Genomic DNA, 26,189 nt, shown 5'->3' with positions numbered 1-26,189 from the left:
CTGCAAGTTTACCTTGAGAGAATCCTGGTCTAGAACTCCCAAGTCTCTTTGCACTTCAGACTTTTGAGTTTTCTCCCCATTTAGAAAATAGTCCATGCTTTTATTCTTCTTACCAAAGTGCATGACTTTACAATTCTTCTTACCAAATATATTAAGGAAATATTACAGTAGTTTTAGTAGCAGTGATTCAGTAATATTACAGAATTATTAATCCCAGTGATTTAGTAATATTAATAACAATATTATAGTCATCTTAATAGCAGTGCTGGGGACTCATATACAAGGCTGCACTATGGCAGGTGTGGCATGTTACCCATTTTGTATATATGTGCAATATTCTTGATCTTCAGCTGAAGCAGTCTCTGAGGATCTTGGATCAATTGCTTCCACTCCCATTCAATGGGTTCAGATATGACTGACAGGTACAATGCTTGTACGTAGGATACAGTATACTTTGTAGACTGTGTATATTTGCACTACATTGGATCCTGCATATACTGTGTGTGTGTGATAATGGGTACAGTATTTTATTCATGTTATATATATGTGCAGTATACAAGGTGCTAAACAATAACAATATATGTTTGTATAGCTTATTTATTTTGTAGTCTATTCTGCAGAGCTGCACCGATGTGAAATCAGAAAGAAGTAGATGTGGAGCCATTGAAGAAAACACTAAGAGATAACATATGAGGATTTTAAAGCATTGGTCAAGGATTTAAGGAGGATTGACAAGAAGAGAGGAAGAGAAATTTAGAAAGGGAGTTCCAGAGCAGTCGGCTCATGCAACTGACTACCAGACAGTGAATGGTGGAGTGAGGAGCCTATATGCGTGTAAACAAAATGGGAGAGATGCAAGGGGTCAGGATTGGAAAAAAATCACAGATCTTACTGGATTATAGATAATGGGAACTGCAGATGCTGGAGAATACAAGATAACAAAGTATGGAGCTGGATGAACACAGCAGGCCAAGCAGCATCTTAGGAGCACAAAAGCTGACGTTTCGGGCTCTGATGAAGGGTCTAGGCCCGAAACGTCAGCTTTTGTGCTCCTAAGATGCTGCTTGGCCTGTTGTGTTCATCCAGCTCCACACTTTGTTATCTTACTAGATTATAGTGTTTTAAGGGCAGAGGTGTACAATAGGAGCCATGCAAGCTCAATGGTCATGGCTACCCGAGGTAATGCAGAGTAGCATGTGAGCTGTTGTGTTTTTGGATGAGCTGTAGCATTTTTAAAAGTTGCCAATTGTGTTTTTGAAAAGGAGACAAAATACCTGAGGAGGCAAAACATTTGCAATGTGGTATTCAAAAGTGCTGATAGCGATAGGGGATCAAGAGAGCAGGAGGTGGGTCTCATAGACAAGGCGAGATCAAGGAAAGCCACAGATGAGTTATACATCCTGGGATCAAGGACAGGGGGATCAAGGATTAGCTTTCACTTAGTGGACAGGGAGAAAACACCAGGTGTGGGAGAAGGTAACACAGACCCAGCTAAAATGATCAACTCAATCTCAACATCTGAAATACAACAGTTTATTTTTGGACCAATCTTTATCTGCAGAGCTCAAAACTCAACATGCTGCAGCAGACAGATGGATACAGCTCAGGGATAATCAAATGTTAAAGAATAAAAGATTGAACATATCTATAACCACTGCATCAACACAGTGTCAACCTGGGGCTCCTGACCTTGTATAACCTTCAACTCTTTCAAATATGTTTCAAAAGGGACGATTAGGCGAATTGTTTTAACATTCCTGCATAACCAACCAGCACAAAAAAACACATGCACACAATCCTCAAAGCCAGACAGTTCATAGATAAAGCACCCTAACAATGCGTGATGATAATCTTTAACTGATGGAAAAGTACAGTCTACCCTCAGAATGACATGCCCAACTGGGTCTTGTGATTAAACCAGAGGACCAGATAATTATTCTTCTACTTTATCCTTTCATTGAATGCATCCATTGAAGTTATTTTAAAAGGAAAATCTCAAATTTTTCCTTCGATACACACTGCTGCCAGAGGACAATAGCCCCCTATGCTGTTAGAATGCTCTGATCCTGATCTTCTCCCTGATGCTGTCAGGGACAGTGTTGGATATCCATCTCAGAGGAAGGCTGGGAACAGTGGAAATTTAGCAGGTGTGGTTTGGGTTCCGCAGAGAACAATAGATTTCACTCGATACCAAATGATCCCTCCAGACCCACTGTAATCCCTTAGGACCTAGCCTATAACTGTGACAGGCCAGCAGTCTCAGTACTGAAGACTCCCAGCATGACAATTTCTCAGCAAGGCGGTGTTCTGGGCCAGTGGGTGGCATTGCTGCTCTGAGCCAGATGTCCTAGGTTTAAGTCCCATTTTGGGAATTGGTGGCTGGGAATGTTACATTCACAGGTGTGAGGAGCAAGGAGTAAATTCTCTGAATTCATGCCAGTGGCAGACAGTAAGAGTGGGAGAGATTGCTGGTCAGCTGTGTGATAGAAAGAACATGGAGGCCTCTGCTATCATTATCAATGGCTCAGAGCTGCAACTTGCAAGAAAATGTACATTGTCACAGCAACTCGGATTCCTTGGAGAGGCTATTTAGCTCAATTGCTTGGACAGATTGATGCTGACTGCTTGGAGTTTAATCCTGGGATATTTGGCCCTGCACTGAAGATTGTGTATTCTATGGGTTGGTCATGGACTCAGGCTGAGAACTCGAGATGGTTTGCATGATTCTCTTTATCTCAGTGTTAGTGAATCAATCTAAATGGTATACCTGAGTCTATTTGGTATAACCCAGTCTATACGATTGTTCCTGATCTGTAGGTTACAACCAGTCTATCTTGCAGGAACAAGAACAGGAAAGGCAAAGATTTAAATTGATCGCAAATGAAGCAAAGGGTGATAAGAGGAAAAATCTTTTCACTCAGCGAGTAGTTAGAACCTGGAATGCACTGCCTGGAAATGCGATGGAGGCAGGTTCCACTGAGGCATTCAAGAGTGACTATTTGGAGAGAAATGGTGTGCTAAAATGGTACGGTAAAACGGAAGGAGATTGGCATCACGTTAAATAACTGGTACAGGTACAATTCACTGAATGACCTTCTTTTCCATTGTATCAGTTCTGTGATTCTTTTGGCAAGACCCTGAGATTGACATGTCTTAACATGTCTCTCCTGAGAGCCTAAGATAACAAAGTGTAGAGCAGGATGAACACAGCAGGCCAAGCAGCTTCTTAGGAGCCGGCATCTCCTGAGAGTCTATCCCTGACCTGAGATGAGCAGAGCAATGAACGGTTAGGATTATGTGGTTGAAGCAGCATTTTTACTCTGATATCAAATGAAATATTTCACTTTAAAACCTCCTTAATGAATTTCTCAATTCAATTTAGAAACACTCAATGCAAATTCACTATTCACTCACAGCTTCAATAATTAAAGAAATGTGTTAACACATTAAAAACAATCTTATAAAGGGAAAACTGGTGAATGATGCTGAAAAGGAAATCATTTGACATCAGCCTGTAGAATTTGAGGTAGGCTTGTGTTTTTAATGCTGGCTTGGGCAGCATGCATCCCCGACTTTGACTACCGCAGCTGTTTGATTAGGAGAAATACGGTGTTGACATTCGATCACCACTCCCCCTCCCCTGACGGAGGACTCTCCTGATGTGCTCCCAGCAGCTGGTAAAAGATTCATCACTTCGGTAGAAGCAAAGCTCCTCAGTGGCAGGGAAAGAGCCGAAAGACGCGAGTTTTTTGTTTGCACGTGCCCATTCAGATCAGTGATTCTCTCTCTCTCTCACCACACACACAACAATCCGACGCAAAAACAGTCCCTGCAGGAGCTTAGCCTTTTGCTCAAGGGAAAGAAAGAACGCGCCGAACAAGACAGAAACGAAACTGAAGTGCAACTAAAGTTGAATCAGTTCTCATCCCTATAAATCTGAAGATGGTGAAGATTCTCCGAGCATGCAACCTGTTGAAATCCCTCAAACGGGGCGCTGCAGTTTGCAGCCGGACTCAATGGCCAATGTGGAGTTTGAGACGGTCAGGAGTCAGAGTATTCAGCAGCAAGGTAAATGCATTTCTGTTCCTTTCTTCGAGAGGGCTGTTTTGGTGAGAACTGCTTGATTCCGGATTTCGGAGTAATTCACTCAAAAGGAGACGGTTTGAAATGCTTGCAGTTCTTTTAGTTGCAAACAAGTCCTAGGGGCTATTAATTTGAAAGCAAATAAATGTACTTCCAACTTAAATGGAGATGCTATTGAAACAGGTTTAATGAAGACGCGGTGCGTGTAGCTGGAGTTTCCGTTCGGGAAGCTACAGGGAGGATGTCACATGGGAGAGTTAGATTTTCCCGTCTTTTCCCTCCCATCACGTCCTGGTAGCAGTGCTGAGAAAAAGCTGTCTATTAAGTCTTTTTAATAAAAATGTATTTCAAAACACTTGTATTCATCAAAAATCGTTTATAAATGCATAGTCACCAAAACAGTTTGGCTCTGTACGTTCTTTACCGAGGGTGAACAAAACCCAACGCATTTCTTACTTATGGAAGATATTTTACATGTATCTGAGGCACCGGGAGGGCATGATAACTGAACAGACCCCCATTTAGCTACAGCAGAAAGACCGTAGATAAGGGTTTTGCCCCACTGTGCCTTACTGGCAGCTGCCGCAACCTTTAGTGCATTCCTCAGCGCATGGCCTGGAGAAAGATGCAGTGGTCTTTGTCGAGGTTCGTCCTGAAAAACTCTCTTTTGAGACAAGACCCTGTGTTCTACACGCTACTCCCTGGTATGCCCACCAAGTCAAACAAGAGGGTATAGGTTTTTAAGGTGAGATAGGAAAGACTTAAAAGGGTCCTAAAGGGTATCTTTTTCACTTAGAGGGTGGTACGTGTATGGAATGAGCTGCCAGAGGAAGTGGTGGCAACATTTAGAAAGCATCTGGATGGGTACATGAATCAGAAAGGTTTAGAGGGATATGGGCCAAATTCTGGCAGTTGGGTCTAGATTAATATAGGATATCTGGATGGTATGGATGAATTGGACTGAAGGGTCTGCTCCTGTGTTGTACAACTTTATGACTCTGTTTAAACTGACACTGAGATTAGTCTAGAGTCAATATTGAAGACTTCCAGGGTAACTCCCTTCCTCCACTGGTCTGTCTTGGCAGAGGTGATGGTAGTGTCTGGGACATATTCATACTCATGGAATATTACCTTACAAGCAATGTCAAGCTGTTGTTTTAACTAGTCTGTGAGATCTCTCTCAATTTTGTCCCTAGTCTTCAGTAAGGAGGATTTTGCTGGGTGGTCAGGGCTGTGTTTACGTGACATTTCCCAATACCTAGGCCGATGCCAGGTGCTGTGTCCATTTTTGTTTCTTTTTAGCATCTTTTTAGTATGGGGAGCACAATTGGTGGTGAGATATTTCATTGGCTGTAAAGTGTTTTAGGGTAATCTGCAATTGTGAAAAGCATTAAGTAAATCCAAGTCTTTATTGTCTCTCATCCCTCACAACATAACAATATCCAGTAACGATCCATGTGGTAGGGAAGACATTGGATGAGTTAATTTTGTCACATTCTCACACATCCACTCTGCTTCATAATAATAGCTAAATACAACTATTCCATTCCATTCTCAGGGTCACCTAGGAGTTGAATATTCCAGATGATTTTACCATACTCTGGTACATGTCACTGTTAAATGGTGCCCCCAAGATTAAACATTGTCATTCATTAACAAGAGGTTGACATCTCTTCAGCATAGGTCAATTTGTGTAATATGGTTTACGTACTTGCCACTGTCCTCTGGAGTCCTACCAATGTCCAAGGTGAAAGAAGAGGCCGGTGACCTGCTGAGTAAATTCTGTCTCTGAAATCAGTCTCCATTGCTGAGTTTAAATTTGACCTTTATGTGCGTATAATGACAGTAATCTCTGATGGGATGTACAAGGAGAAGAGGGACTTGGCAGAGTGGTAAGAAAGAGAGGTTGTTACTTTGTAATAATCCCTTCAAGCAATCTTGGCTAAATTCAGTAGATGGGTGAAGATGTAATGAGAATATATTTCTTCACATTTTGCGTGCTAATCAAGTAATATGACAGGCCCTAACTTCGTTAACTTGTAATGCATGAATTTTCTTGAGCCTGACTAGTTCATGTCATGGGATGGAAAGTAGTAAATAGGATGTACCTGAGACAGAATTGTACGCAGGCAGTCTGTCTTGATTCCCACAGTGCTGAAATCTCCAACTCACTACACATTCATCTCCCACCCCAACGTTTAACTTTCTCTGCAATTTGCTATCCTAACCCTGAGGGACTTGTAGAGTGGGGAGAGGTGGGGGTGGCGGGAGATGGTGGTGGGACAGCAGCAAATGCAGTGCAAATCGGAGGTTTGGGCTGCAATCCCAGGGGTGGGTAGCACAAGGAGTGATAGGGAGGGGCATATTTGAGCAAAGTCCAGGTCAAAATAAAAGGGTTTGGAAAGGAAAGAGGAGAGAGAGAGTTGAGGCCACCATGAAGGCTGTCAATACTGGGAACGTGAATCAGCCAACTGGATTGCAGTGCAGTGTTTGGAAGTGGTTTTGGGCCTGGTGTCAGGGTCTTGTCTGATAAAGACAAGGCTGCAAATTGCAGGCTGATTCAGTCTGCCAGAACAACAGGGTCTCAGCTTACAAATAAACAAAAGGTCCACTTCTCCTCTAGTACTCCCTACAACCCAGTGTATGCCTGGCCCACTTTCCCTTCCAAAGCAGCATTTGACCTTATGGGCCAGTCTGTGACACTCAGTTGAGGTCACCTCCTTGCATTTGAAGTCTGAAAAGTTTCAGGCAGACCAAAAAACGTCTTTCACTGAGTTGATGGCCCTCCAGGTGCAGTCATACGGATATACAGCATGCAAACAGACCCTTCAGTCCAATTCATCCATGCTGACCAGATATCCTAAATTTATCTAGTCCATAAGGTTCTTCGGTAGATTTAGACAAAATTCCATGCAAGTACTGGGACAAACACTACATTGGACAGACAGCAAGAAAATTGGCCACAAGAGTACATGAACACCAATTAGCAACAAAAAGGCATGACCAATACTCACTCCTCTCCATTCACATGGATAAGGAGAATGACCAGTTTGATTGGGACAATACCAGGATCCCAGGGCAGGCCAAACAGACAAGCATGGGAATTCCTAGAGTCCTGGCTCTCCATCATGAAGGCCATCAACACACCTATAGAACTAGACCCTATATATACGCCACTGTGAAGGAAAACAGGAAATGAGGTTATCAAATCCAATGTACCACAGAGTTTAAATACCAGTTGGGAAAACACAACAGTGCTTCATCGGAGGCTACACTGATGATTTTACCCAGCAGGGTAATGAAACACCTGTGAACTAACAGACCAACTTGTTGAGTGAACCAACAGCAGCATTGGTCTAGTCCCATTTGCCAGCCTTGGCCCATATCCCTCTAAACTTTCCCTATTCATGTACCCATTCAGATGCCTTCTAAATGTTGTAGTTGTATCAGCCTCCACTACTTCCTCTGGCAGCTCACCCCATACATGAACTACCATCTGCATGAGAAAGTTTCCCCTTAGGCCCCTTTTAAATCTTTCCCCTGTCACATTAAACCTATGCTGTTTAGTTTTGGACTCCCCCACCCTGGGGCTTAGACCTTGCCTATTCATCCTATCCATGTCCCTCATGACTTCATAAACTCAGCCTCTAACGTTCCAGGGTAAATAGCCACAGCTTATTCAGCCTGTCCTTACAGCTCAATCCTCCAACCCTGATGACATTCTTGAAAGCATTCAGGAAAGATTTATAGTTTCACAAAATCCTTTCTACAACAGGGAGACCAGAATTGCACACAGTATTCCAAAAGTGGCCTAACCAATGTTCTGTACAGCCGCAACATGACTTCCCAACTCCTGTACTCAATGCACTGACCAGGAAAGGCAAGCATACCAAATACCACCCTCACTATCCTATCTACCTGTGACTCCACTTTCAAGGAACTAGGAATATGCACTCCAAGGTCTCTCTGATCAGCAACAATCCCTAGGACCATACCATTAAGTGAATAAGCCCTGCCCTGATTTGCCTTTCCAGAATGCAGCACCTCGCATTTATCCAAATTAAACTCCATCTGCCACTCCTCAGCCCATTGACCCGTTTGATTGAGATTCTGTTGTACTCTGAGGTAACCTTCTTAAACTTGGGCAAGTAAACCTCCTACCATATACAGTCCTCCCTTGGCTGATGAATTAGTCTGTCCTTCAAGTTGAACAACACTTGGAGGAAGCACTGAGGATGGCAAAGACACAGAATGTACTCTGGGTGGGGTGTCAGTGTCTGTCACGAAGAGTGATTCAGCGGCGGCACAACTGACCAAGTTGGTTGAATTCTAAAGGACAAACATACAACAAAAAACTGTGGTTGATGTAAATCTGAAACAAAAACAGAAATTCCTGGAGAAACTCAGCAGGTCTTTGCAGCATCTGTGAAGAGAAAACAGAGTTAACATTTTGACTTCTGTGATCCTTGTTCCACTCTGCCAGACTGCATGGAGCAGGTGGAATAAACATACTCGCTAATCATCCTTACTAATCTGTCGGCCTGGAAGAAGATACTCCACAAATATTCCCATCGTTTGTGATGGAAGAGACAACACATTAGTGTAAGGGACAAGGCAGAAGCTTCACAGCAATCTTTAGCCAAAAGCGCCAAGGAGATGATTCACTTTGGCCTCCTCTAGTGGTCCCCAGCATTACAGATACCAGTCTTCAGCTAATTCAATTCACTTCACTGCATATGATTAGCAAGAAATGGTTGAAGGCACTGGATACTGCAAGAGCTATGGGCCCTGATGACATTTTGGCAATAACACTGATGATAGAACCAAGAACTACAGATGCTGAGTATCTGAAACAAAAAAGAAATTGCCAGAGAAACTCCCCAGATGTGGAGGCATCCACGGAGAGAGAAACAGACTTAATGTTTTGTGTCCATTATGACTGTTCTTCAGATCTGATGACCTGTTGAATTCTAGAGTTGAGAGGAAAGCATTAGCCCTTGGCATCAAGGCCACATTTAACTTTGTGTGCCATTAAGGAGCCCTACAAAACTGGACCCAGTGGGAATCAGGAAAGATTTGCTTGTTGGAGTTACACCTGGCTCAAAGGAAGATGGGTGTGGTTATTGATGGCTAAATCATCTCAGATTAAGGACATATCTGCAGGAGTTCCTCAGGGTAGTGTCCTAGGCCCAGACATCTCCACTGCTTCATCAATGATCTTTCCCTCCATCAGCAGTTCAGAAAATGGGATGTTCATTAATGGTTGCACAATATTCAGGACCATTCATGACTCTTCAGATCCTGAAAAATTTCATGCCGAAATACAACAATACCTGGACAATCGTTTAGATTTGGGCTGGCAAGTGGGAGGTAATATTCACACCACACACATGCCAGGCAATGACTGCAATAAGATATAATCTAACCATATCTTCTTGACATTCAATCGTGTTAGTATCACTGAATCCCCCACAATCAACATCCTTGGTGCTGAACTGGACTTGCTATACAAACACAGTGGCTACAAGAGAAGATTAGAGGCTAGAAACACATTGCTGTGAATAACTTGCCAGCTGACTACTTAAAGCCTGTCCACTAGTCGCAAGTCAGGAGTGTGAAAGAATACTCCATGCTTGGATGGGTGCAAACTCCTACAACATTCCAGAAACTTGACTCCATCCAGGACAAAGCAGCCCAATCAATTAATACCACATTCACAAGTGTTTACTCCTTGCGCCACCAACACTCAGTAGCAGCATTGTGTACTATCTACAAGTTGCACTGCAAAAATTCACCAAAGATCCTTAAACAATATCTGAACCATGACCACTTCCACCCTCCAATCCACTCGCCAGCAAAGTTAGAAGTATATCACTATGCCTTCAGTGTCACTGGGTGAAAATTCTGGAAAACCACTACCCACCTCACTCCATGCAATTACTATCCTCTCTGTAGTATACCTACAGAATATGGACGGGATGATTCAAGATGACATCTGAAAGCATTCTGGGAATTTAGTTTTCTAGGTGTAATGTGGGAAATAAGAAAAGTGGGAATGTAAGAAACAGTGTTAAGAATTGAGTAAGTATGAAGCTGTGTATGATTTTCAAAAAGTTACGTTTTGCAGGTGCAGCAAGTAACCAGGTGGACTAATAGAATGTTATGTTTCGTTATGAGGGGAGTTAAATGCAGGAGTAGGGAGGCTATGTTCCATTACATTGGGCACCGATGTGCAGTATTGTGGAGTCATGTGCAGTATTATAGAGCGCTGAAGACTGTGGAGTATTGGTCCCCTTATTTCATGAAGGATGTAAATGCGTTGAAATTGGTTCAGGGAAAGTTTACCAGACTGATACCCGGAATGGGCAGGATTTATGGGGAAAGGTTTGACAGACTAGGCTTGTATATCCACTTGAGTTTTGAACAGTTAGACGCAATTTGATTGGAACATGTAGATCTTGAGGTATATGTGGGGAGGATGCTTCATTAAAATAGAAATGAGGCAAAATATTTTCTATCAGAAGATCATGAGTCTTTTGAACTGCCTTCCTGAAAATATAGTGGGAACTGAGTATTTTTAAAGACGTGGTGGATAGATGCTTACAGAAATTGCTGGAAAAGCTCAGCAGTCTGGCAGCTGCTGTGGAGAGAAATCAGAGTTAACAGTTAAATGTTGAATGGCATATTCCTCTTTTTCAACAAAACTGTGTATGTTTGTACCTCACATTCAAGATGGAAAGCTCAGTAGCGAGCTAAGACAATATAGTATCTTAATTATTATCTCCACACAGTGGGTGGGGACTGTGCAGGATGCCTGGAGGGGAATGTGGGAGCCATAAAAAGCTTTGAATGAGGTTTCCTCCAATTTTTCAAAAAAAAATGTCGACAACATGTAGGAAAATATTGATCAGAGATAATGGGAACTGCAGATGCTGGAGAATCCAAGATAACAAAGTGTGGGGCTGGATGAACACAGCAGGCCAAGCAGCATCTCAGGAGCACAAAAGCTGACGTTTCGGGCCTAGAGCCGTCATCAGAGAGGGGGATGGGGAGAGGGTTCTGAAATAAATAGGGAGAGAGGGGGAGGCGGACTGAAGATGGATAGAGGAGAAGATAGGTGGAGAGGAGTGTATAGGTGGGGAGGAGTTAGGTCAGTCTGGGGAGGACAGACAGGTCATGGAGGTGGGCTGAGGTTAGTAGGTAGGAAATGGAAGTGTGGCTTGATGTGGGAGGAGGGGATAGGTGAGAGGAAGAACAAGTTAGGGAGGTGGGGACGAGCTGGGCTGGTTTTGGGATGCGGTGGGGCGAGGGGATGAGCTGGGCTGATTTTGGGATGCAGTGGGGGAGGGGGAGATTTTGAAGCTTGTGAAGTCCACATTGATACCATTGGGCTGCAGGGTTCCCAAGCGTAATATGAGTTGCTGTTCCTACAACCTATGGGTGGCATCATTGTGGCACTGCAGGAGCCCATGATGGACGTGTGGTCTAAGGAATGGGAGGGGGAGTTAAAATGGTTTGCGACTGGGAGGTGCAGTTGTTTATTGCGAACCGAACGGAGGTGTTCTGCAAAGCAGTCCCCAAGCCTCTGCTTGGTTTCCCCAATGTAGAGGAAGCCACACCGGGTACAGTGGATACAGTATACTACATTGGCAGATGTGCAGGTGAACATCTGCTTAATATGGAAAGTCATCTTGGGGCCTGGGATGGGGGTGAGGGAGGTGGTGTGGGGGCAAGTGTAGCACTTCCTGCGGTTGCAGGGAAAGGTGCAAGGTGTGGTGGGGTTGGAGGGGCGTTTGGAGCAGACAAGGGAGTCACGGAGAGAGTGGTCTCTGCGGAAGGCAGACAAGGATGGGGATGGAAAAATGTCTTGGGTGGTGGGTCCGGATTGTAGTTGGCGGAAGTGTCGGAGGATGATGTGTTGTATCCGGAGGTTGGCGGGATGTTATGCGAGGACAAGGGGGATTCTCTTGGGGTGGTTATTGTGGGGGTGGGGTGTGAGGTATGTGTTGCAAGAAATGTGGGAGACACAGTCAAGGGTGTTCTCCACCACTGCCGTGGGGTGGGGGATGTTGCGGTCCTTGAAGAATGCTGTAATCTAGGATGTACGGGAGTGGAATGCCTCGTCCTGGGAGCAGATGCGGCAAAGGCAAAGGAATTGGGAATAGGGGATGGAATGTTTGCAAGTGGGTGGGTGGGAGGAGGTGTATTCTAGGTAGCTGTGGGAGTCGGTGGGCTTGAAATGGACATCAGTTTCTAGCTGGTTGCCTGAGATGGAGACAGAGAGGTCCAGGAAGATGAGGGATGTGTTGGATATGGCCCAGGTGAACTTGAGATTGGTAGACATTTTTCCATCCCGTCCCTTGTCTGCCTTCCGCAGGGACAACTCTCTCCGTGACTCCCTTGTCTGCTCCACTCTCCTCTCCGACCCCACCACACCTGGCACCTTGCCCTGCAACCGCAGGAAATGCTACATTACACACCACCTCCCTCACCCCCATCCCAGGCCCCAAGATGACTTTCCATATTAAGCAGATGTTCACCTGCACATCTGCCAATGTAGTATACTGTATCCACTGTACCCGGTGTGGCTTTCTCTACATTGGGGAAACCAAGCAGAGGCTTGGGGACTGCTTTGCAGAACACCTCTGTTCGGTTCGCAATAAACAACTGCACCTCCCAGTTGCGAACCATTTTAACTCCCCCTCCCATTCCTTAGACCACACGTCCATCATGGGCCTCCTGCAGTGCCACAGTGATGCCACCCGTAGGTTGTAGGAACAGCAACTCATATTACGCTTGGGAACCCTGCAGCCCAATGGTATCAATGTGGACTTCACAAGCTTCAAAATCTCCCCCTCCCCCACTGCATCCCAAAATCAGCCCAGCTTGTCCCCACCTCCCTAACTTGTTCTTCCTCTCCCCTATCCCCTCCTCCCACATCAAGCCACACCTCCATTTCCTACTTACTAACCTCTTCCTGCCTCCATGACCTGTCGTTCTCCCTGGACTGACCTATCTTCCCACCTCCCCACCTATACACTCCTCTCCACCTATCTTCTCCTCTATCCATCTTCAGTCCGCCTCCCCCTCTCTCCCTATTTATTTCAGAACCCTCTCCCCATCCCCCTCTCTGACGAAGGTTCTAGGCCCGAAACGTCAGCTTTTGTGCTCCTGAGATGCTGCTTGGCCTGCTGTGTTCATCCAGCTTCACACTTTGTTATGTAGGAAAATATTGTGCTGGTCGTAAGCTTTCTGACAATCTCTCAGTGAAGTGAGCTGGGCTACTCATTTCCTTTTTTCTGGGAAAACATCTGCTCATTAACCTCCAGTTTAAGCAGTCACTAGCACGGTTACCTCAATGGCAGGGAGAGAAATGTCGTGCAAGGGGTGATTGGGAAGGTGAAGGGATAGTGCAAAAGCTGGGAGATGAAGGTATGATCATAACACTGTTGCAGCAAAATGTGTTCCTGACTTTAGGCAGTTTGAAGGAAATCTGAATGTCACGTAGAAGTGCTGTATATTAACATTGGGCCCTCAATCTGTGTTCTGTTTACGATTATGGCCTTGATTTCAATTAGAAAGATATATTTACAGACTTGATGTATTATTTTTATTCAGCTCTGATAGACCTATTGGAATTGTTTAGTATCATGGACAATTACGTTGAAAAATGTTTAATACCTTAAATTACACAGGAGTAAAGAGAACTCCGTTATTTATTTTCCACAATGTTGAGATAGACCCTCATTCAACAAATGGTATATAGCAGCCAGAAATCTGGTCAGGGTGTCATGAATTTGGTCATGTAGCAGTTGTGTGATCTTCGTCGCTACTTTCCCCCTCTTGATGTTATCTGGCATTGTGCACCCACTACTCTCTTCCCCTTGGACCACCACTATTGCTGACCAAGTTGGTTGCAACTTCCCACCCTTATCACTCTTGTCCCTCTTGTGTTTTGACTCTGGTGGATTTTTGCAGGACCTAGAATTAAGAGAAGGTCTTCATGCAGTAGATTGGGAAGTTTATATTGTCCAGTGTATCATAACCCAGGAGACAAAGGGACAAGCGTCTTAATAAAGCTCTAAATGGCAGAACGAAATGTTTATCTGTTTATCTGAAATGTCAAGAGAAATGTAGTTTCTAACACTCACTTTACCTCTAATCGTTTTCACTGCCACTCCACTTCCACTCCTCACCTCCTCTTTTCCACTTCCACACCACTTTACCTTCACCTGCCCTTGCACTTACACTCCATATGCAATCTGCTCCTGCACTTCCACATCCACTTTAACTACACCTTCACCTCTACTCCATCTCCACCTTCAACCCACCTAGACTTCACTCCAATCCATTCCACCTCCACTTCACCTCCACATGACCTCCCACTCCTCCCCCCCCCCACTTCCACTCCACCTCACCCGCCCTCCATCTTACCCCCCCCCCCCCTGCCCCCCAGCCCACCTCCATTCCAGCTCTAGCTCCACTGCATTCGAACTCTCCTGTGTGTCTACTCCACCTGGAGCACCATTCCATCTTCATTTCTACCTCCACCACCTGTGCACCACTACACTACACCTCCACTCCACCTTTACTTCCACTCTAAATCCACCTCAATTCCACTTCAGCTCTAACTCCAGGTGCAATTTCCACCTGCACTCCAGCTCCGAATGCAACTCCCACCTGCGCTCCACTGCATCTCCGCTGCATTCTATCTCCATTACAGTTAAACACAACCCACCTGAACTTCCACCTCTGCATTGTTCCACTTCCACTCCTCTCAAACTCAATGCCATCTCAACTTCAATACTATTCCACTCTAAATCCACTCCACCTCCATTCCAGCTTAACTATCTGTGCAGCTGCCCTTGCCCCCCCCCTCACACTCTGACTTTACTCTTACGTCTGCTCCACCCCGCTCTACCTCCATCTCTGCTCCGTCTGCCATTGTGCTATACCTCCATTGACTGCACCTCCGTCTCTACTCTACCCCACACCCTGCTCCAACTCCAGCCCTACTTTGCCTCTAATCTATCTCCTGCAACCCACCTCCACTCCCACTCCATTTCCACGTTGACTGTAACTCCACCTCCACTTCGCTCCCACTCTAAATTCACTCCAACTGCACCCCTCTCCATCTTCACGCCACCTCCACCTTCATCCAAGCTCGAGCTCCACTCCACCATTACCTCCCTTCTGCCTGCACTCTTCCAACTCAACTCCACCTCTATTCCACCTCAGCCCCGCACCAACTCAACTGCATTCCAACCCATTTCCACTCCAGTCCTACTCAACCTCTGCTAAATCTGAACTTCCACCTCTGTTGCACCCCAACTCAACTCCATCTCAACTTCAGCACAACTCCATATTAACTTCACTCCACGACTATTCTAGCTTAACCACCTTTGCAACATGGCCTCGACCTCCACTCCATCTCCCTTGCACTTTCACTCTACCTGGACCTATATTCTAATCCCACTCCACCCCCTTGTACACTTCTGTCCATTCATGTACTGTGACCTTTGCTGGGAATGGGGCTGAAATCCACAGGGATTGGGAATAAAATTCACAAGCATTTTTAAAATTTGTTCATTCATAAGATGTGGGTGTCCCTGGAGTACCCAGCATTTATTGCCCATTCCTAGTTGCCCTTCAGAAGATGGTGATGAGCTGCCTTCTTAGACTGCTGCAGTCTGTTCTGAAGGTAGATTGCTAGGGAGGGAGTTCCAGGATTTTGACCCACAGACACTGAAGGAATGATAATATATTTCAGAGACAGGACAGTGGGTGACTTGGAGGGGAACTTGCATTTGGTGGTGTTTCCAAGTGCCTGCTACCCTTATCCTTCTAGTTATGGATTTGGGAAGGGCACATCTGAAATTTTTCCAGTCTTGGGTGTTTGTTTCACCTCCTTTCTGGATCTTCTGCATGCTAATTGGGGGAGATGGATTACAGTGGTTCGTCAGCTATTCTGTTGGAAAAGCTGGATGCTAGAAATTAGGAATATAACCAGAAATTGTTGGACAAACTCAGCAGGTCTAGCAGCATTTGTCAAAAAAAAACCCAAGTTAGATCACACTTAGAACATTGTGTTCAATTCTGGTCGCCTCATTATGGGAAGGATGTGGAAGCTTTTGAGAGGGTGCAGAGGAGATTTACCAGGATGCTGCTTGGTCTGGAGAGCAGGTCTTATGAGGAAAGGTTGTGGGAGCTAGGGCTTTTCTCATTGGAGCGAAGAAGGATGAGAAGTGACTTGATAGAGGTGCACAGAATGATGAGAGGCATAAATAGAGTGGATAGTCAGAGACTTTTTTCCCACGGTGGAAATGACTGTTGCGAAGGGGCATAATCTTAAAGTGATTAGTTCACAGGTCGGCGCAGCATTGAGGGCCGAAGGGCCTGTTTTGTGCTCTATTGTTCTATGTTCTGTGATTGGAGGAAGGTATATGGGCGATGTCAGAGGTAGGTTCTTTACACAGAGAGTGGTGGGTGCGTTGAATGCGCTGCCGGCGGTGGTAGTGCACTCAGATACATTAGGGACATTTAAGCGACTCTTGAATAGGTGCATGGATGATAGTAAGATGTAGGATTTGTAGGGTTGATTGATCTTAGAGTAGGATAATGGGTCAGCACAACAATATGGGCTGAAGAGTCTGTACTGTGTTGTACTGTTCTGTGTTCTGAAGACAAAGTTAATATTTCAGGATGATGACTTCTTCAGAAAGATTTCTGTTATTGTGGATGGTGATCAGCAGTACTGTGGTGGAACTCAGTCATCCTTCTGGTTTTTTCCATCTTCTCCTAATGTTCTTACATTCACTATCTCAAGAAGGGAATGTAAGAACGTCGGACAGGTGTAGGCCATTCAGCCCAAGAAGCCTGCCCACCATTCAATACGATGATGGCTGATCAAATACTTAAATGCCTTTTTCCCACCCCATCCCCATAATCCTGTACGCCACTGGTAATTAGAAATCAATCAATCTCTATCTTAAAGTATCAGCCATTACAGCCCTCTGGCATAGATACTTACGAAGTTTCACAATCCTGAGTAAAAAGAAATTCTCCTCATCTCAGATTTAGTAGCATTGTCCTGACTTTTAAATTTAGAATGCGCAAGAAGCCCTTTAATTGTGCCCCTGGTTTTTGACTTCTCAAGCAGGGAAACATCTCACCTACGTTTTACTTGATCTCCTCTTAGTCACAGCAGGGGAAGTTTGGAACACATTACACTGTCTGTAAACCAAACTATGATTCTGAGAGCTTGAAAAGACTGTGGCTATTGGAATTCCATGTAGAGAAAGTATCACCATATCTCCTGGTCTTTGCACATAAGATCAGAATTATTTCTAAATAGTAGGCAGCTAGGGGCTGGAGGAACAGAAATACCAATACAGAAATAGTTTAAAAACTAGGCAGTGGAAACATTTAATAATTAGTAAAAAATGTTCTGGTTCATTATAAAATTCTTACTTTTTTTTTCAAGACATTTCACTGTGTGGTCCCTTCATAATCTTTGTAATCTCCTCTAGCCATATAGTTCTGTGCTGTGTTCCTCTGACTCTGGCCTTTTGAACATTGCTGATTTTAATGGCTCCACTCTTGGTGCCTTCAGCTGCCCAATGTGTACCCTGGAATCCCTCCAGAAACATCTCAGCCTTGACCTATAAGACCATAAGACATAGGAGTGGAAGTAGGGCCATTCGGCCCATCAAGTCCACTCCGCCGTTTAAATCATGGCTGATGGGCATTTCAACTTTACTTCCCTGCACTCTCCCTGTAGCCCTTGATTCCTTCGGAGATCATGAATTTTTCGATCTCTGCCTTGAAGGCATCCAACATCCCGGCCTCCACTGCACTCCGTGGCAATGAATTCCACAAGTCCACCACTCTCAGACCTCTCTTTGCTCTTGTAAGACGATCCTTAAAACTCACCTAGATAATAAAGTGTGGAGCTGGATGAACACAGCAGGCCAAGCAGCATCTTAGGAGCACAAAAGCTGACATTTTGGGCCTTTTTTTTTTCTGAAACGTCAGCTTTTGTGCTCCTAAGATGCTACTTGGCCTGCTGTGTTCATCAAGTTCCACACTTTGTTATCTCAGATTCTCCAGCATCTGCAGTTCCCGTTATCTCTTAAAACTCCCCTCTTTGCTGAAGCATTTGAGCATTTGCCTTGGGTTGCCTTTCTGCGGCTGAGTGCTGAATTTTCCTTAATATTGATCCTGTGAAACACCTAGGGGTGTTTATTGTTGTTAAAGGAGTGATATTAAGGTAACTCCATTTAAAATGTTGCAGTAAGTTCTGGGCCTTCACCTAAAGGGGAATATTTCACTTTAAACAAGGTGTCTGGCATATTTGCAAGAACGGTGGGGGTGAGGATAGGGTGTCTATCTGAATATTACTTTAAATAGAGAAGGGCTGAAGAAAGCTACAAAATAGAGGGATTTGGATGTACTTGTTCATGATTAACAAAAATCTAACATACCAGTTTAGCAGGTAATTTGGGAAATCAAATGGAATGTTGGCCTATATTTCAAAAGGAATAGAGTATATTTTAAAAAAGAGATCTTGGTAAAACTAAACAAGACCCTAAATCAGACCACGACTGACACACTGAACAGTTTTGAGGCCTTTATTTAAGGAAAGATATACATTGCCATTTGAAGCAGTCCACAGAAGGTTCACTGGTCTGATACTGGATATGGAGGGACTGTCTTATGAGGTGAGGCTGAGTAGCTTGGGGCTTTTCTCATTGGAGTTTAGAAGAATAGGAGACAACCTTATTGAAACCGACAAGATTCTTAGAGAACTTGACAAGGTAATGTGAAGAGGTTATTTCCCCTTCTGGGAGAGTCTAGTAGCAGAGGGCATCATCTCAGAATAAGAGGCTGCACATTTTAGGCAGTGACGAAGAGGAATTTATTCTGAGGGCAATGAAACTGTGGAATTTAGTGGACCCCTGAGGCCCCGCTGGGGCTGGTGCCTTTAATCCTGGTTGGTATTAGAGGGCAGGCTTGGGTGTCTGCTATAGTTTGGAGGTGCCACCATTTGGATAATACCCATATTACACTTTGCAACAAACTGTGGGATTCTCCCCCTTAGTGCTGGGGACAGTGAATCCCTGTAATGATGTCACTAGAAGAGATGATGATTTGCTGTCTACAGGAACTTGCTGTGCATATATTTGCTGCCACATTTCCTGCATGACAACCGTAACTACACTTCAAGACATCTGTACCCTTTTGAGGTACTTTGAGAAGGTAATAAAGTGTGGAGCTGGATGAACACAACAGGCCAAGCTTGGCCTGCTGTGTTCATCCAGCTCCACACTTTGTTATCTCGGATTCTCCAGTTCCCATTATCTTGAGAAAGTAATACCTCAGTTTGTTTGGTGATGCTGATTGAAGGTTTTCTGAAGGAGCTGTGGTGTAGTGAATAGTGTCATTGCCTCAGGGACTGAGCTCCAGGAACAATGCAGCCAAACAGGTCTGAGTATCAACCTGTAAATCTTCTTGACATCCATCTGTGTGTGCAGCACAGATTCTCGGCCAGCCACTATTGTAAAGAAATTGGAGCCTCTGCCAGCCCTGTTTAGAACTCCAGGCTGCAGACATGCATGGAAAAGTGTCCATTATCACAGCAGCCAGACTCCTTTAGAGGAGGGATTGGTTAGCTAGACAGCCAGTGTGAATTGGGGTTTGATCCTTCTTTTGGGCTGGGGTGGATTGGGGAGCTGCCTCCCTACCCTGTCCATGATGGGAGGTGGATGGGCAGAGAGCCTGAAAAAAGATTGAATGAAAGCTACTGGCCAGAAAACTCCGGATAACTGCAATCTGTCAAAATCTAGTTGGGGGATGTTTTATACCAGATGAAAGAACAGGCAGTGCACTATGACACCCCATTTAGCCCTGTATTGGACCATCACTGTAGATCTAGAATGGGACTTGAACCCACAACCTTCCAGTTCATGCAAGAATGAAACCCACTCAGTTACAGCTGGAGTGAACAGAGAAAGTAAGAAGCGTTTCTCCATGCAGTAAATGTAGAACACTTTCCAAACATACAAACTGCTCGATAAATAACCTTAAATTGGTAATTCACAAATTTTCTTACTAAAGTCATTTGGGCCCAAGATGGTAGGAGTGAATTAAAATATAGATCAGCCATGATCTTATTGAAGGTTGAAACGGATTCCAAGGGCTAAATGGCCCATACACTTGAGGTCTTAAAATCCATAAAGGTAGATAAATCCCCAGGACCTGATCAGGTGTTTCTTAGACCTTTGTGGGAAGCTTAGGAAGAGATTGCTGGGCCCCCTGCTAAGATAGTGGTATGAATGACAAGCCGTAGGTGTGGTGTCAGAAGACTGAAGGGTGGCAAATGTGGAGACATTATTTAAGAAAGGCTGTAAGGAAAAGTCCGAGAACTATAGACAGCTGAGCCTGATGTCAATGATGGGTAAGTTGTTGGACGGATTCGGAGGAATAGGATTTACATGCTTTTGGAAAGGCAGGGACTGATTAGGGATAGGCAGTGTGGCTTTGTGCATGAGAAATCATGTCTCTATAACTTGGTTTGAGTTTTTTTGAAGAGGTGACAAAGATTGATGAAGGCAGAATGGCAGATGTTGTCTACATGGACTTAAACAAAGCATTCAATAAGTTTGTGCATGGTAGACTGGTTAGTAAGGATACATTACTTGGGATCTAGGGGAGCTAACCAATTGGATACAAAGCTTGCTTGAAGGTAGGAGTCAGAGAGTGGTGGTAGAAGGTTGCTTTTTGGACTGGAGGCTTGTGACCAAAGGCTTGCCACAAGGGTTGGTGCTGGATCATTATTTGTGTTAATGATTTGGATATGAGTTTAGGAGGTATGGTTAGTAAGTTTGCAGATGGCACCAAAATGGGTGGTGTACTGGACGGCGAAGATGATGATCTCTCAGTATAATAGGACCTAGATCGGATGGGCCAGTGAGCCATGGAGTGGCAAATGGGGTTTACTTTAGATAAATATGAGGAGTTGTATTTTGGTAAGGCAAACAAGGGTAGGACTTACACAGTTAATGGTAGGGCCCTGGGGAGGGTTGCGAAACAGAGACCTAGAGGTGCAGGTCCACAGTTCCTTGAATGTGAAGTCACAGGTAGAGAGGGTGGTGAAAGCGTGCTTGCCTTCATTGGTCAGAACATTTAAGTATCGGAGTTGCAGAGTTGGAATGTCACATTGTGTCTGTACGCTAAATTGGTGAGGCCACTTTTAGAATATTGCGTACAATTCTGGTCGTCCTTCTACAGGAAAGAATGTATTAAACTTGAAAGGCTGCAGAAAAGATTCACAAGGATGTTGTCGGGATCAGAGGGTTTGAGTTAGAGGGAGAGGCTGAATAGGCTGGGGTTTTTCTCCTTGGAGCAACAGAGGTTGAGGCATGACCTTGCACAGATCTATAAAATCATGAGGGATATGGATAAGGTGAATTACTAAGGCCTTTTTCTAGGGTGGAGAGTGCCAAACGAGAAGGCATAGCTTTAAGGGGAAAGTTGTAAAAAGTGCCTGAGAAGTAACCTTTCCATGCAGAGGGTGGTGAGTGTTTGGAATAAACTGCCAGAGGAAGTGGTGGAGGCCAGTATAATTACAATATTTGAAAGGATGGATATGTGAGGAGGAAGGGTTTAGAGGAGTATGGGCCAAATGCTGGCAAATAGGACTAGGTCAGATTAGGATGCCCGGTCAGTGTGGACGATTTGGACCAAAGGGCCTGTTTCAGTCCTGTACGACTGTGTGACTATGAATTAATGACTTGTACAGAACATAAACCAGGCAGAGAAAGCTTTAAGGGAGAAGTAAGCAATTGTAATGAGGTGAGTTAACACAGTGTAGCATGTGATATAAATTTTCTACCAAGTGCCCTCTCCACGTATTTCCGTTCTGCAATTATACCTCAACTGTTGGCTTCTTATTTAATATTGTCTGTATATGTAGTCAGGGTGTGTTGTAGTTTCTGTAGCTGAGTGTTTATGTTACCTGTCCAAAGGTCTAATGAGCTAGAGGCAGAAATACAAATGCACTGTTGGAGCTTAGGGAATTTAGTCCAATTACATAAATGAATATGGAATTAAAGTGGCAGTGATGATCATGCAACTACTGGATTTTCATAAAAACTTAATTGGCTTTGATAATGTCCTTTAGGGAAAGAAATCTGCCTTTCTATCCTGGTTTGGCCTGTATGAGAGTCTTGACCCATAACAATGTGCTTGATTAATTACCGTGTATTCCAGAAGGTAGTTAGCCACTAGTTTCTTGAAAACAGGTGTAGGAAATAAATGCTGTCCTGCAATGACATCCACAGTATGAAAATGAACTTCTGTTTAACATATAATCTGTGAGCCCACACATCAAACGTGTTCCAAATTTAATATATCCTTGACTGGAGTGGCAATAGAGCACAAAGTTTCAATTTAGTGTTCCCAGTAGAACTTCACATGATCATACAATCATATAGATCAGATAGAAGCCATTTTGGCTGATCCAGCTTTTTGGTGAATTCATCCAATGATTTCCACTCCTCCTACTCTTTCCGTGTACTCCAACGCACTTTTTTCCTTCAAACATTTATCCATTTCAGTTTTTGAGAGCTAACTTACTTGCTCTAATAAAAGTTCGGGATCCCATTTGATTCTTCAGGCAGCCTTCTCAACTTGTTATCTTCGAAAATTGAATGTGCCTACAGGCTTCTCTGATCCTGCCTTGCATTTAAAATTATACCACTTACTTTACCCTCAATCTATCATCATTTTGACTGTCATGATTCACTGGGGCTGTGCATTGGAAATCAAGCACTACCATGCCAGTAGTCATTACAAACGCGAGAATTTGATTAAACCACCAGAATGGCAAATTTTCTAATTATGTAATTCAGGTTAATATGAATACTAGGGGTCTTTTGTTAAGAAGAAAATAACTACTTATTGTAATCGAACAGTCGTTAACCAATGGCAAAGAAAGCATTAATTGCTAACTTACCATGCTACAATTAAACTTTATCCCTTTTTAAGAACATTCCCATACAAACTGGCTCACAAGAAGGCAAGCTAAGCCAAAAAATGTGGAGGTGGAGTGGGTGAGGATGGTGGGGGTATGGGGTGGGGTGGATGGTAGGGGAGTGGGGGCAAGTGTGAAGAATAAACAATGTCCAAGAAGCACAGTTCTGCCACTAGTGCAGATCACTGACATTGACTAGGTCAGTCAGCCCATCTGAGGAAGACCCTGCAATTCTGGTGATAAAGGACTTCATAGATATGCTCAGAGGAAAGCAAGATCAGCAGGCAGCCATTCGGGACACAGTTACTGTCCTTGCTCAGGACATGTAGTGATGTTATCTGCTACTTAAAAAAAATGGAAAGAGAAAACAGGAAATTATGTTGGTAGTGGGGCTACTAGAGTCCATTGTGAAAGATTTAATAGTAAAGCACTTGGAAAACAGTGACAAATTCATACAAAGTCAGCATGAATTTACAAAAGAAAAATCATGTTTGACAAATCTACTGGAATTTTTTGGGAATGTAACTAGTTGAGTTCATAGGGAGGAGTCAGTGGCTGTGGTTTACTTGGACTTTCAGAAGGCCACAGAAGAGATTAAAGTGTAAAACTAAGGCACATAGGATTAGGGGTAGTGTACAACATGGATAGAGACAAATTGGCAGACAAGAAGCAAAGTAGAAGTATACCGGTCTTTTTGAGATGATACAAAGATGGGTTAAAGGGAAACTGAAGAATGCAGAGATGCTTCAGTATGATGAATTCAAATTGAATGAGTGGGTGAATACATGGCAGTTAAGCATAATATGGATAAGTGTGAGGCTATCCACTTTGGTAGCAAAAAAAGGAAGGCAGTTTATTAACTGAATGGAAGTAATGGGTCATGATTTCCAGTGTACTATCTCAGTAATGAATACATGGCGTTTTTATCCTGTGCCTAATGGTAACATTGATTTATCTTCGGCTCTATCTGATTTGCATTGATGTAGTATGCAATGAGCAGATGGGTGGTACATGTTTTCCACATTCTGTGGAGAGAAAACAGAGTTAGGTCTTCATTTCTAGTGACCCTTCTTTAGAAGTCTACTTTCTCTCCATAGATGCTACTAAATCTGCTAAGCTTTCCTAGCAATTTCTGTTTGTTTTTGATTTCTTGACTCCACAGTTCTTTGTTTTCTTTTCTATCATATTCTGCCTGGGCAATTCATAAGTACATCGGGGTGAAGTAGTGGCATCTCAATCTTCACCCTATCTGCCTGCATCATGGTTTTTGGGGAAGTGATAAATCTCAAAAAAAGCATTAAAGGACTCCAAAGCTGAGTCAGATCAAATTCCAGGAAATTACCCCAATCATTTTGGTGAGTATAATGAACCTGATAAATGGAACCAGTAAATGGACACTGAGGTTTTCCCTGTGACATCCGAATACCCCGTAACTCAGGTCAGAGAACATTGCCTCAATGAGCCTCAAGCAGTTCGTATGGCACCAGAAAGGTGTTAAACAAAAGCAATACATTGTGGAACCAACGAGTAAGCAAAGATCTGTTTAGTCTAGCATTTTGCAATGAAGCATTGTTAATTAACCAACTTCTAATTCTTGGGGGAAAACTTGTTCATAGTATACTTGAATTCTATATTCCGTTTGAAGGCAACATGCTTGAGCTCAAGGCAAGGATATTAAATTTAAAGCCAGTTACATATTTTATGATAGAATCCCTACAGTGTGGAAACAAGCCCTTTTGGCCCAACAAATCCATACTGAACCTCAGACATCCCACCCAGACCCATCCCTATAACCCACCTAATCTACATATCCCTGAACACTATGGGCAATTTAGCATGGCCAATCCACCTACCATGCACATCTTTGGACAGTGGGAGGAAACCAGAGCACCTGGAGGAAACACACACTGACACGAGGAGAATGTGCAAACTCCAAACAGACAGTCGCCCAAGGGTGGAATCAAAGCTAGGTCCCTGGCGCTGTGAGGAAACAATGCTAACCACTGAACCACGAAGCTGCCCAAAAAAAAAGCAGTCACCCACTGCCATGACTCAGATTTGAACCATGGTTGATGCAGCCATAACACAGTACCAACCCCTATATGACCACGGCCCCACGCTAAAGAGTACACTTATTCCAGAGTTTTTATTATTGAACTGAATTTTCCTCTACCTTCCATTTATAGGATTTGAACCCATACCCCTCAGAATTTGTGATTACTGGATGTCTAGCCCAGTGAGATTACCACTACACCACAAATTGTTTATTGAGGGGATAGATGGCTTTGGTTGATTAGATAAATTGACCAACAGAGACAATAAAGAAATGATCAAACTGTTGAAAAAGAATGCATTAAAACAAAACAAAAACACAATGAGAAGGATCCAGCATATCTCTCAAGCTTAAAATAGAATTAGATTTAAATGAAGAGAATTAGTGTTGCAAAGAATATTAGTAAGCGTCAGGATTGGAGTACCTTAGACCAAGAAAAGTGGAAATTAAAAAAGTAAAAAGGGAATAAATGTAGAAAATGAGACTAAATTACTCAGGAATTTAGAAACTCGCTGCTTGAACTTTCATGAGTGCTTATGAAGGAGAGGAGCAGCACCAACTACACTCCAGATGTTTGCCTCTATTCAGGACAAAACAGCCCATTTGATTGGCATCACATCCGCAAGCATCTATTCCTTCTACCACCGATGCTCAGTAGTAACAGTACAGTGTATACTATCTACAAGATGCACTACAGAAATTCACTAAGGTTCCTTGGGCAGCATCTTCCAAACACAAGATCACTTCCATCTGGAAGGACAAGGGCAGCAGATGCATGGGAACATGACCATATGCATAATAGCCTCCAAGCATTCACCACCCTGGTTTTGAAATGTATCACTTCAGTGTCAAGATTTCAGAAGAGACACAGGAGGGGAAGAGGAGGAAGCTGTGGAGGTACTGACTGTGGAAGCCATTTTGAATTTGGAAAGAGGGAATGTCTTGAGAGGCCAGGGGCAGAATCCTTTCAGTCAGAAATGAGAAACAAAATGAGGATGATTACGCTACTGGGATAATCTG

The 26,189-nt window shown here is 43.7% G+C and overlaps 1 protein-coding gene across 2 annotated transcripts in view; it reads left to right on the top strand.

Moving 5' to 3' along the window:
• Window positions 1–3,661: 3,661 nt before the first annotated feature.
• The window catches only part of cps1 (carbamoyl-phosphate synthase 1, mitochondrial), a 217,527-nt gene continuing 194,999 nt past the window's right edge, over window positions 3,662–26,189 (top strand). Inside the window, exon 1 of one of the 2 annotated variants that reach the window (XM_048534767.2) lies at window positions 3,662–4,068. In XM_048534767.2, the coding sequence (XP_048390724.1) occupies window positions 3,943–4,068 (126 nt within the window). In that variant the 5' untranslated portion in view covers window positions 3,662–3,942. Of the gene's footprint in view, window positions 4,069–5,846; window positions 5,976–26,189 lie in introns of those variants that run through there. The other variant, XM_048534769.2, reaches the window with a different exon arrangement.

This window comes from Stegostoma tigrinum, chromosome 7, assembly GCF_030684315.1.
Source record: "Stegostoma tigrinum isolate sSteTig4 chromosome 7, sSteTig4.hap1, whole genome shotgun sequence".
In the NCBI taxonomy this organism is placed as follows: Eukaryota; Metazoa; Chordata; class Chondrichthyes; order Orectolobiformes; family Stegostomatidae; genus Stegostoma; species Stegostoma tigrinum.
Note: the sequence above shows the minus strand (reverse complement) of the source record. Positions and strands in the feature narration are given on the sequence as shown.